This window comes from Acanthisitta chloris, unplaced genomic scaffold (genome assembly GCF_000695815.1).
Source record: "Acanthisitta chloris isolate BGI_N310 unplaced genomic scaffold, ASM69581v1 scaffold25266, whole genome shotgun sequence".
Lineage (NCBI taxonomy): Eukaryota > Metazoa > Chordata > Aves > Passeriformes > Acanthisittidae > Acanthisitta > Acanthisitta chloris.
In genome coordinates, this window is record NW_008680156.1 from 7100 (window position 1) to 20329 (window position 13230).

At 45.2% G+C, this 13230-nt stretch overlaps 1 protein-coding gene across 1 annotated transcript in view; it reads right to left on the minus strand.

Annotated features, from left to right (window-relative positions):
* Positions 1 to 231: 231 nt before the first annotated feature.
* LOC103804991 (ubiquitin-conjugating enzyme E2 D2) overlaps positions 232 to 13230 on the minus strand; it is an 18735-nt gene continuing 5736 nt past the window's right edge. The window contains exons 5-6 of the mRNA XM_009077622.1: positions 3404 to 3497; positions 232 to 1894 (exon numbers count right to left, since the gene is read on the minus strand). Of these exons, the coding sequence (XP_009075870.1) occupies positions 1849 to 1894; positions 3404 to 3497 (140 nt within the window). The 3' untranslated portion in view covers positions 232 to 1848. The remainder of the gene's footprint in view (positions 1895 to 3403; positions 3498 to 13230) is intronic.

Below are 13230 nucleotides of genomic sequence, written 5' to 3' on the forward strand. Positions count from 1 at the left end.
CTGAGGTTCACAGCCCTGCACACCAATCTCCCCCTCCCCTGCAGCTGTCACCTCACTCAACCATGTGGCCACATGCTCCATTCCCTTCCTAGGGAGGCTCTGCTCCACCTTGGAGTTACCCTGTCCCCAATACCAGCAGAGCCCTCATGCCTCTGGGGACAGACACACCTGAGCACTCCCCCTGACACCAGCGCTGCGAACACGAGGACATCATGAGACAAGTGGAACAGATTTAGACCAAAAGCAGTGGACATTTATTCCTCGTTTGTGCAAGAGTGTCAAGATGCATTTGGGAATGGCTGGGAAAGCCCCTGTGGCCAGAGAGTGGCAGCTCCAGCCTCTCCTGCCCGATGGCTTGGGTTACAATTCTACTAAGAGGAGATAAACTTGCAGACTCACCTACTGTCACACCAATGATGCTGGCAAATACACTTGTATACAAAGAAAAGTTTCAAACTACATTTTTTTTCACTAGATTCAAGTGAAGACTTTGTTCCAAAAAAAAAAAAAAAAGACACATACAAGTACAATTTAAAACTGTATGAACATTTGCAAATGTTTAGTGCAAAGTAATTATGTAAAAGCTACATTTTATGAAAGTTTGTGCTGATGTGTTTGGTAAGTTTTTTTTCTTGGTTTTTTTTTTTTTTTACCCTTTTACATCCATTATTTTAGTTACATAAGGTTTCACTTACCTACAGTACATATGCATTGTGTTAGGTCCCATGCAAGTGGGAGTAATACCATCAGGCTTTGTCAAATGTCACTCTGATTCTCATTTAGTAAACTGCTTATTTGGTTTAACAGTCAAGTTCCTGGCACACTACACATCCTGATTTCATCTAAGTGCTCAAGCTCCTGTTTGCCTCTTCAGGTGCCTCGTGTGATGCAAACCAAACTGCTTCATGACTTCAACCCCAAAGTTGTTTAGAGAGAAATCCACTGTTAGTTTAAGCCTGTAACAAACTGCTCTGAAAATTAAAAGCCTATTCACACAAAGTTATATGTAATGACTGTAGTAATCAGTTTATTACACAGATTAATCATTCTTGAACGTACAAGCTCCAGGGGAGCAGTTGGGTCTTTAAATACACACAAGTTTTCTGTCAAATGGATTTGTTTTTGTTTTCGTTTTTTACCCTTACATCCAGAAAGACCTAAGCAGTTAAAAAAACTTAAGAAAAAGTAAGAGCTATTAGCTAGGTATTAACTGAGAAACCACATACAAACCGAAAAAAAAGTATGAAGGGAGGGAGAGAGTTGAAACAAATCAACATCACTTGATGCACTAATAGCTCCAATCCATTTAAATGGTGACTGGTTCAACTTAGACCTTAAACACAGGATGTGGGTACAGTTTATCTCATTGGTCATAACATTTACCTAAGGTGTAGGTCCTTCAGAATAAAATGAATACAGAAACAGCTTCAAGTTCTTCACCTTGCTTTTCATAACTGTTATGAGTTTAAAAGGATTCCACTTCCAATCCTTCATGGATCAGCAACACCAGCCCTAAGCAATCTGAACCCCACCTTTCCCACTCCCATTGGATTACCCAATTGAACTCAGCAAGGAATGCTTTTAGGCTCACAAAGTTATGACTGAAGAACCAGCTTTTCACACACACACTTCTCTGCTAGGAGTCAATGTTGGTACGGGGAAATACAGTATTTCTAGTTTGTTGTTCCAAGTATGTACAACACGCAGCACTGCTGGATCAGGTAAACATGTGCACAGGGGAAGATGAGGCGTGGGCTCATAGAAAGCAGTCAAATGGAAATCAAAAGGACTTTCTCTTTCAGAGTTCCCCTAGCTTTATTTGTAGAGGTTATCCAATAATTTCTTTAATTACATCGCATACTTCTGAGTCCATTCCCGAGCTATTCTGTTGTACCTGTATGTATAAAAAGAGGATTTACTTAACATCTTGCACAGCATTTCAGCTCCAGCAATCTTGTCTACACATGGCATCAACTCACATTCTCTCCAGTGCTAGCAGCAGTTTGTAAAATTGAAGAGCAAAATGAAATATTAAGTGAACAGGGAAACAGCAGAACCCACAGTGCTTTGTGGAAAAGAAATTCCTGGTCATATTTACAACAGGACATTAGGATTGGAGCCACAAAACTGAGCTAACAACAGGGCTGAGGGGAAAGGATTCTCAGGCAGGCTTTGCCTGTGCCTCCCCCAGCTCCTATCTGCTGTGCCCCTGGGGAAGCTATTACTGCAGGGGTTCATTTGGGCTTTCTGGGAAGTAGAGTAACATGTCCCTCCTATCTCCTCCTTCCCTTAGAAGTTCATCCCAGTACCTCCCATCCACTCCTCTGCCAAACCCCAACAGCCCTGTTTGTTGCTCCACATGGCACTTAGCTATTTTGATGACTATCAGGACTCAGTGATTTGTCCATTAGATAATTCTGAAGGCAGAATATGTTTCAATTCTCAACCCCTGTGGCTTTGGCACCCAAATACCCTTTCCAGGCAGAGGAAGCTCAGGATAGTTGTGTGAAACAAAGCAGTTGTGATTAACAGTGCTGCTGAAAGCTTCTCACAACAGAAAGTAAAATGTTCTCATTCTACAGAAGTTGTAGAGTGAGACACTTACAGCCACAGTTTTCCTATAGTTGCATACCCCAAGCTGGTTCTCATGTTGTAATTTAGTCCCAATGTTCATTAGTTCAAACCACCTGACAATCCACTCAGACTCTCTCCTTTGCATCACTGCTCACAGATTACTCAAGGAGCAAGTCCTTATGCTTCAGCCCCAAATTTATTTCCCTATTTCTGTGAAAAAACAGGAAGGAGTCCTGCATGCAAGCAGTGCTGACTGTCTCCAAAATGTGCTGCTACTCTTGCAGCTCCCATTAAAACAGAAGGCATCAACTTCTCTAACACATCCTCAAGGATGCAGCAGAGTAGGCAAATTTGTGGATCATTTTCCCTTCCCTGATCAGAACTGGAAGGGAACAGTGAGGTAGGAAGTGTTTAAAACATCATTAAGCTGTTAAAAGTGTTTATTAACACTACAGCTTCTCTATTCTTGCCGTTTTGGAGTCCTCCTGCCCCACCTCTACCCCACTTGCTCTTCCCTTGTGCTGTCAAGTGCAGGTGGCACGGGGAGGTTTTCTTATCTCTTTGTACAATTCCAGGCCGAGAGCTGGCATGGAATACTCTCCCTTTGGAGTATCTTGCTCTCCCTCTGCTGGCTATATGGGATTAGAGCAGTTCAGAGCAGCACTGCAGATCCCAGGAAAAATAAAGCCCTGAAAATGCCACAGTTTTTTTGCCTTTTTGCACTCCCTTCTTTTCCAAGAGGCAGAGCCTTTCAGATCCCCCTTGACTGTTAAAGTGTGGCTTCTGCCCTGTCCAGAATGTTACATGTTTTTTTGGCTTCCATACTCACTTTTCTCTATCTGTTTTGTAGATCCGTGCAATCTCAGGCACTAAAGGATCATCTGGATTGGGATCACACAACAGAGAACAGATGGACAAAAGTACTAGGGAGAGAAAAGAGATACTGAATTAGAGTTGCAGTGCAGCTCAGGACACCTGCACAAGTCAGCCCCACACACTTCCTTCCCCTCCAACCAGCAGCATCAGCAGCACTGGTGTGAGATTGCCAAGGTGCAGCAATCCCATGTACTTTAGCCAAGTGATTTTGAACACGACTCTTCACCAGTGAACTACACAACTTTACACGACCACAGTATCACAAGGAGTAACCTCCTCGAGAGGTTAACCCAGACCTGAAAGCCTTCCTGGGTACCATCTTTGCTTTTGCACCTGAAATGCAGCTTTGCCCTAAATCACACTATTAAATGACTTGGAGAATCACACACCAGAAGTCAAACAGCAGACAAATCCAACTGAAATGAAGTAAGCAAGGGCTGTTCACAGCTACTTAAGAATCACAGGCTGGTTTGGGTTAGAAGGACCCTAAAGCTCATCCAAGTTCCACCCTCTGCCATGGGCAGGGACACCTCCCACTAGCCCAGGTTGCTCCAAGCCCCATCCAACCTGTCCCTGAAGATCTGTTGAAAAATACCCTAGTCTTGCAGAGAATGATGAGGCTTTATCCACTTATTTTCCAAGCGTAAGGAAGGTAGAGATGGATTAACTGCAGAATAGCATTCAAAATAACCCAAGCACACCCAACTCCCTGCCCTCCTCCCAACCACAAAGCCCTAGAACTTGAGTGTTCAACTCTAAATATATAGTGCCTATATCCCAGAAGCCACATCCCACTTGGCAGAGTGACAACCCTCAGCCATACAAGGAGCCAGGAGACTGCTGCAAAGCCACAAATAGCACACAAACATTCTTACATTCACACCAGAGGAGAGAAAGCAGGAAGTTACAAGCAAAGCATATTGGGACAACACTACATGTTGGCATGGCAGGGACATCCTGTCCCCCTCCCAGAAATGCCAAACATTCCCTTCTCTCAGCCTGTTTGGATCAAACAGTGCCACTCCATATGTCCCTTCACCAATAGCAGCAATGCAGAGTTGTCACAGAGCAGCCTTTGAGCAAGGAGGAGATGACAGGAGTGAGGAAGGCACTAAACAAACCTGCTCCAACTCCCATCAGTTGCAGGAGGCAAAGCTATCCATGGAAAATGAAAGGAAGCAGTACACAGCTCATAAAAACAAAGGAGTTAAGATAGGATAAAACAAGAGGCCACAATACAGATCACAGATTGGTTTGGGTTGGAAAGGACATGAAAGCTCATGTAGTTCCAACCCTCTGTCATGGGCAGGGACACATTCCACTTGGCCAGGTTGCTCCAAGCCCCATCCAACCTGGCCTGGAACACTTCCAGGGAAGGGGCAGCTACAGCTTCTCTGGGAAACCTGTGCCAGTGCCTCAGCACCCTCCAGAGAGAAGAGGGAAATAGGTCTGATACACATTGGAAGTGGAGAAGAGGGTTTGTTCAAAGTGGGACCAAAGTGAAAGGTTCCCTAGGTCTGAGGGAGCTGCTCTGTGGTGTGAGCACCAACAACTCAAATCCCAATCAGTTCAGTTTTCCCACCTATTTCTATAGGCCCTTCGCTAATGAATTATCAATTCCAAGTTCAAAGTTTCCAGAAAAAGTTTGGTAATAAACTGGTCTTGATTTCAGTGAACATATTTCTAGTTCTAGAATAAAGTGTAACTTCCTCCCCCTTTTCCCCCCAATTTTCTACTGTACACTCACGAGAGAGTTAAGAGATTAATTATCCTCTACCACCAACTGACACTTGGACCATTTATCCAGGTCCCTCTCAGAACAGAGCTCCAGAGTGTGAAGGAGGCCTGTAGAAGCCACCACTCCTGACCTGCTGTCCCTTAGCAAGGGACACAGCATGTTTAGCACCTGTAGCACAGCTCCAGCACCAATTCTGTTCCCCCATGTACTCTGAGTACAGCCCACATTAGTGCTCAGTGGGAACCTGTGCCCCTCACCCAGCTGCTCCTGGTCACCACAGCTTCAAAACAGCTGCTTTTCCAGCTTTTCTCCTGCAGCTCATTCCTTTGTATTTACCACACTCCACTGCTCTGGTGACTGAAGTTTCTTCAGCTGTAGGATGAGTGAGACAGCTCAAGTCTGTCCCCTGCCTTCAAGGGAAGCCACAGGAATTCCAATCCAAGTTTTCCAGTCAACAATTTTAACTATTCCATCAAGTTCTGAAGGATCTCAAGGACCACCACCAACTATTCCCTCAAGTTCTATCCTGCCACAGTCCTTTAAAAACCAAGGACTTGTCTGAACACAATGAACACTCCCTCTTGCTGGTGACTTCACATCATTCCCTTTTTAACTGCACAGCCTCAGCAAGAAAAGCATTTTTTAACTACATATCTAAATTGGTTTAAATATCCTGCTGTACCCAGGTATTGGTCCAGAATCAATTCAGGTAGTTTCCCTCAAGGCTTTCCACTAGAGCACTGCGCATACACGTGTTAGACCAACCAACATAAAGAGCCTCCAAGACCACCACAGAACCACCCCCTGGAAAAGGCACATTCTCAAAGTCTAAGGAGCCAAGTGCAAGGGGAAAGAGGAAACAATCCTTAAATATGTCAGTTGTGTATCAGAGTCCTTTGATGCATCAGAGTAATGAATTAAACAACACTGAAGCAGAGACTCACCAGAACACCTCTTCTATAATCATATATTGCTGCAATGAATTCCATAGCAAAGCCTTGACATTTACTAATGAAATGACAAAGACATTAGCAAAAAAACGAAAAAGCTCCCAAAAAAGTTTTGGAGTGACAGAATCAGGCTGGATAACTACACAAGGCAAGTGACATTTGTACATCTTGTCCTATTCACCCTGCATGACCACAGGCCAAGCAGCTTGAAAGCAGCACTTTTCAGCCTGTCACTGATGCACCAGAACTGTGCACTCTGCCAATTTCGGTCTAGATTTTTGCCAGTAATAGTGAAAGAAGTTTTACTTCCATTGATTCAATGAGTTCATCCCTTGCAGTAACTCTGTACAGCTATTTCTCATCTCTTCACTCATAGCTGACAGTTATCCAGGCTGTAGCAGAACACTAAGCAACTTAAAACTCTCAGTTTAAAGCTTCCTTTCACTCAAAAACCTTTTACTTGGTTTTATTTGACCTCTAACCCTTCAGATGTGCTCCCCATCTATCTCTGCAGACAACAAATACAACTTACTCTTTAGTGAGCTTCCTGCTGCCATGGACTACCACAGACCAAGTACTCCCCAAATACTGAGGAATGGGGGAACCAACCTCAGCAAGCAGAAAGGCTGCTAAAAAGTGGTTCTAAAAATGGGCTCAGTTTTCCTCACAGAGCAGTGATACCAATGTCCTCTCACCAGGCAGAACAAGCACTGAACACATAATATTAAGGTCACTTGAATAACATGCAACATGAGGCCCAGCACACCACAACTCAGATCCAAGCTCCTCCTTTACAAGGCACATAACACCAAAATTCAAGGACAATTTCTCCAGCAGAAAATCATGCCATGTGCAGCTTGTCAACAAGACTAGCTACAGTTCAGCCCTGTGCGATCCACCTCATCTTCTCATCAGGCTGCTGTGCTGTGCCCTCACCCCACCAAGAGCAGCCCATGAGCAGCTTCACCTTCCTGGTTCTGCCCCACCTCAGACTGAATGTGTGGGTAGATGCAAATTCCATATGTAAATTCCATGGGTGAGTTTCCTGTGCTAAGAAGCAGCTCAGTTACTAGTCAGGACAATCCATGATGTCAGCTCTCCGCAGATCCTTCCAGCACTAGCCAAAGAAGCAATGGGGAACACAATTTAAAGCACATTTGCCTACTGGAACATCTGTTGGCTCATCCAAATTTCACAGGCATATTAAAGGTCCTGGAACTCAGAAGTGAAGAGACACTTAAAAGCTGCTGGTCACCATCTCCACTTCCTCATCTTCCCAACACAACCCCCAGATCATTCACCTGGTCTGGAAAGCCTGACTAGTCTAATATGCACCACTCCAGCTGTCCCCTGACACAGGGTACAGCCGCTGTAGTCACTGGTCTAGCTGGAACACTGAACTTGCTCCAGTAAAGCACTCATCCATGAGACACTTCAGGGTAAGGAAAAGCAACTGAGGGGCAATGGAATCTCCATCTGAATCACAGCAGGGAGATAAGCACCAATTCTTCCCTGGTAATGAGCTACCCAGAAGAAACAACTCCTGTGCCCTGATCCAACAGTTGTTGGTGCAGTTACTGCTCTCCCAAGAGGAGCCCATTTGGAACCCATTTGGGAGTAAAGGTCCATCTCTAAGCAAGCACAGAGACTACACCAACAAAATGGTTGTTAAAACACCAGGTAGGTGCTGAGATAGTTGCTTTGCATGCCAGGATGGATGACACTTCTTCAGCTCTCTGTCCCAGCAGAAGTTGCACAGGAGTCTTGGGATCAACATATAATGAAAAGGTCATTCATTGCCATGGAACAGTTGGATAAAACAAGGAAGCATCAATCCCTGGCCATCAGGAGTTCACAGCCATGACAGCAGCACACACCCCTGCTCTGTCCCAGGTGAATGCAAACATTGTGCCTGCAAGGGCTTTCTGTGGAAAGAGATTTGCCCCCTTCCGGAGACCAGGCCATGGGCTCTGGCAGACAGCAATGTGCCTCCTCACCCAGCCAAGTGTCTGAATAGGGAACTAAGTTTGTCAGCTCAGGTTTAACTGAGCCTGGTGTGCTGGGGATTGAGGCACCTCTGCTAGCACAGATGGGAGCTTTGGACACAATGCTGCTAGGGAATTCTTAATTCCACTGCAGAGGCTTTATCCAGCTGTCCTGCTCCTCTCAGCAGTGAGCACCCCTTTGCTGATCAGCCTGGCAACCTCCACATCAAGGTCCACTGCTACTTTCACCTCTATTCCTCAAAATTAGGCAGAAACCTAACTTCTGGAAGGAGCATTCTGCTATACAGTCACTACTTTTGAGTTTCAGGCCACAGAGCCTTGAAACTCTTGGGGCATGGAGTTGTCAAAGTTTTATCAGCACTGACAAATGTTAAGTTTGTACAATTAAACAGAGTGAAGACATCACATCAGGTTCCAGTGACTGACTCCCGGCTGTGAACAGGCAAAAGATGCAGCCAAATAAAGTAGACCAACTTTGGACTCTGCTTGAGTTAAATCCCATTTCCAACTCTTCCAGCAATCCTCCCCAACCTTACAGCAAGTGTACCTTTAAATCTGAGCAGTTTAAACTTCTGCCTTCAAAGCAACTTGAATTCCTGCTAAGTCACTTCAACAATTTCTGGTAACAAAAGAAGAGAAGTTAAGTGTGGCCTAGTGTAGACCATCCTGTCCAGCCCCTGCTCAAGTACAGCCACCTCAGGCAGGCTGCCCATGAGTGTGTCCAGGTAGCTGTTGAGTATCTCAAAAGTGAGAGGTCCCACCACCTCCCAGGGCAACCTGTGCCAGTGCTCAGTATCCTCAGAGTTTAAAAACTAGACAAAGTGTTTCCTGCTGTTCTGAGACCTTCCTGTGCTTCAGTTCATGCCCACTGCCTCTTGTCCTGCCACTGGACACCTCTGAGTCTGTCACCTCTCACCCTCCCTTCAAGTAGTTACAGACACTCATTAGATCTCCCCAAGCCTCCTCTTCTTTAGGCTGCACAATTCCAGCTCTCAGCCTGTCCTCACAATGGGAGATGCTCCAGTCCCTCCATGGCCTTTCACTGGGCTCTCTCCAGCACATACATCCATGCCTTCCTTGTCCTGGGAGCTCAGCACTAGACAAATGCTCCAATTGCAGCCTCACCAGTGCCAAGCAGAAGGGAAGGATCACATCCCTCAACCTGCCAGCAGCACTCCTATTTTACAGCCTCCTTTGGAGCAACAACTGGGAAGCTGCACAAGTGGCTACATTACAGCTGAGAGCTGAAATGAAAAATGGGTATTTCCCTCAGAACCCCAACTCAGCACACCTGGAGAGCCTGAGCCACCCCCAGTTATTTGGGGAAGTGCTACAACAGGCAAACTAAAATCCAGGAGGATGATCAGAAACCAGATTTCCAGTTCTGAAAGCTGCACTAGTAAGGTCCAGTTCATTTAGGATGCTGGGCACTTTGGAATTCCCACCCAGTAAGTCTTAGTGAAGTGGTTCTTGAAGAGCAGCATCACAGAAAATCCACACTGGGCATGGAAGTTTGGACAGTGGGAGCTGAACTCTTGCATGGATGAGGCTGAGATTACTCACTGGCCCTCACCAGACAGGGCCCTGCAGCACATTCCAACAGGCTCCATTATTCCTTAGTTACAAAACACAGGGGGAAGTGGGACAGGACAGAGCAAGTTAGTCCAACCTTTACTGCAGAAGTGCTCCAGCGCAGGATTAAGTCTTGCACATCCACTTGCCACGTTCCAGGGTAAGTGTGGGTTTTCCCTGAAAGTGGCTGAGCACAGCTGTAATCCTGTTAGAACACTTCATTCTCCCATTTAAGGCAACAGGGATTCTTACTTTGCAGACTTGGAGATAAGTTTTAATTTAAGCCTACACATTCTGCTTAAGCCTTACAGTTTAATTTAACCCACAAGGTGTGGAAAAGACTGTCTTTAGATGATTTATTCTCCAATATGTATTCTTTAAAGCACACTGAGCTCAGCATTACTAATACAAGCAAGTCAGCTGTCATACTGTTTCACAATGTGTTTTAACAGGTCTAGGAGGGACAGAACAACCACCCAAAATCACCTCTATCATAGCCACCATCACTTCATCAAGTTGCTACAGAGGACCCCAGAGTGAGGAGCCAAGAGCTTTAACCTTCAGAATCATAGAATCAACCAGGTTGGAAGAGACCTCAAAGATCATCGAGTCCAACCCTACCGTCATTACTAGACCATGGCACTAAGTGCCACATCCAGTCTCAGCTTGAAAACCTCCAGGGATGGTGAATCCACCACCTCCCCAGGCAGCCCGTTCCAATGTCATCTCTTCCTAATATCCAACCTAAACCTCCCCTGGCAGAGCTTGAGTCTGTGCCCTCTTGTCCTGCTGCTGGTTCCCTGGGAGAAGAGACCAACCCCCACCGGACTCCAACCTCCTGTCAGGGAGTTGGCAGAGGGTGATAAGGTCTCCCCTGAGCCTCCACTTCTCCAGGCTGAACACCCCCAGCTCCCTCAGCCTCTCCTCATGGCACCTGTGCTCGAGTCCCTTCACCAGCCTCACTGCTCTTCTCTGGACCTGCTCCAGCACCTCAATATCCTTCCTGAACTGAGGGGCCCATTGACCTGAGATGAAGAAATAACCAACATGCTTTTTCACAGTCTTTCCACCAAAAAGTGGCCCTCTAAGTCCCAAGGAAGTCAGCTGCAGACACTCCTTCCCCTCTCTCCTTGCAGGTTAAGGTGAAAAACATGTTCATGTCCCATATATTACCCTGAGCCCATGCAAGCTGCTGACAGTGCTGCCTCAGGACAAAGCTATGCAGGATAAGCTCTTTCCTAGAAGGACAACAATCTCTCCAGACTTCTCAATCAGTAGAAAGTACTTTTATTATAGCTGTGCTCTAGTTATCTGCTTACAGATTTGAAATTCAGTTTTCTCCCAATAGCATTTAAAGGGTGGCACAATTTAGGAAATACTCTAAGAAAACTACACTACAAATGCTAAATTGCTGCTTTGGAAGGGATGTGAGCTTATTGCTGAATGTCTTAATAGTCTTGTTAGTGACTCTAAGTTATTAAATCCAACAGCTTTTCCTGCTAGCAACACATCCAGTCTTGGATAAGACTAATCAGAGTTACTAGAGAGCTCAAACAGCCCCAAAGTCTGTCATGACACAGTTCTAACCTGACTGAACACAAGACTGCCACCGCAAAAGGTTCAAGTTGCCTCTGTGGAATTTATTTACACTTGTACGAGATGGGAACACTTCCTCTAAGTATCAGCTCTCTGCTCCTGAAGATGCGGTCAGATTTCTGATATGACATCCCTGTGATCATCAGCAAAATATTCTGAATTTCTATGTAGTCACATGTAAGGATTGGTTTTGCTGCTTTAATTCCTTCAGCAAACATACCCCAAGGGAACTGGGACAAGACTTCCTCCCAGGTTAGAGCTGTGTAGATGTTGTGCTATGTGCAGCAGAGTCCGGGCATTCAGGTGAACTCCTCTGCAATGAGTGAGAAGTGCTGAGCACTACAACACTCCTGATCTTAGGGGCACACTGGGCGTGAGGTGGGGCAGAACTTCAGCTGAGCCACAGGGTACAGTTTGAAAAGGATAAGAAGGAGTTCAAAGCAGAAAACATGAGACTGAGATGTTAAACCATATTGCAAATGTATTTAAGTAGCAAAATGAACATTAAGATCTCTTTTGAATGACGAAAGCTGACAGCCATTTCCAGGCACTGCACTGCTGCCTCTCTGAAATTCTTGCCCTCTTTTCCCAACTGTCCTAGTTCCAGTCTATCTTCCAGTAGTTTCAAACACCACTGCCCACATGGCCATTTTAGACTCCCTAAACCAACCACCACAGCACTCTACCTAGTTACACTGCAATTAAACCAAACCAGAGCAGCCACCTGTGCTTGGTGCCAACTTGGTGCCTCTACCAACACCCAGTACTGACTGAGAGCACTGGAAAGGAAACTGCAGCAACCTGGAAATCATCTTCCCTTTACTGACACCACTTTTTCCCCTTCTTGCAAGTCACAGCAAAGACTTTCACCCTTGTGCACTGGCAGACAAGGAGATACTTTTTGCTTTTGCATCTGTTTCTACAAATGCCTTAGCTGGACAGAGAAGGTGAAAACTTCCATGGGTTCAGGGAAGGGGAGACAGTAAAGATGTCCATGGGATGTACCAGGAGTCACCTGGCTGAACCAAAAAGTGCTCAAGAACATCACATGGAGCTGGAGAGGAGGACAGACAACAAGAGCAGGGAATGTGAAGGATAATGCCATCAATGTGACAACTGCAGCATGTGGTGAGAAGGACAGTGTGAAGCTACAAAAGAGACGGGTCAAAACATAGTCCATGTTTTGACAGGGTATAGCCAAAACAGGCCTAAACAGCCATGACTAGATTTACAAACCACATCTACAGTTTGTTAATCCGCAGCTTCAATGGCCAGAAATATTGTAACCTGGAATACAACCAAAATTCCAGAAAAAGTCCAACCTGGCTGTTAATTGAAGGGGTTTAAAGCTTCCTATTTACACTAAAGATGACTATTTATTAAATATAAATATGCCTACATTACTATATATACTATGATCCATGACTATATCCCAGTGCTCCACAAGCTACCACAGCTCACAGGGCTCAAGATATTTTTAGCTAGTAACAATTTTAGCTGGAACAAGTTTTAATCCCTGTTTCTGCAGTTCATGCCATTGGAAGTTTTGCTAACAAATTACCAATGTGGAGTTCTGACACTCCTTTGAAAAAGGGAATTTCCCTTACTATGTCAAAGAATTAGAGCAACTTTACCATTTTGAAGCCACAGGTCCTCCCCTACATGTTTTATTTTGAGCCCTAAAGTCTTCCATTTAACAGTAGGTTTCATTTTCTGCATTTTTTTTTATAGTTTAAGTGTTCAGACTCTGAGGTGAGGTGACAAGAGCATGTACTCAGGGTGATAAGACTTATCTGATCCACTGGCAAAACTGAAGAGTGTCCCTATGGCCACAGGGAAGCTGGATGAGCATCCTGCTCTCAGGAACTGCAGAGCCCCAAGACTGAAGCAGTGCCCACAGGAATGGTTGATGCCAGCA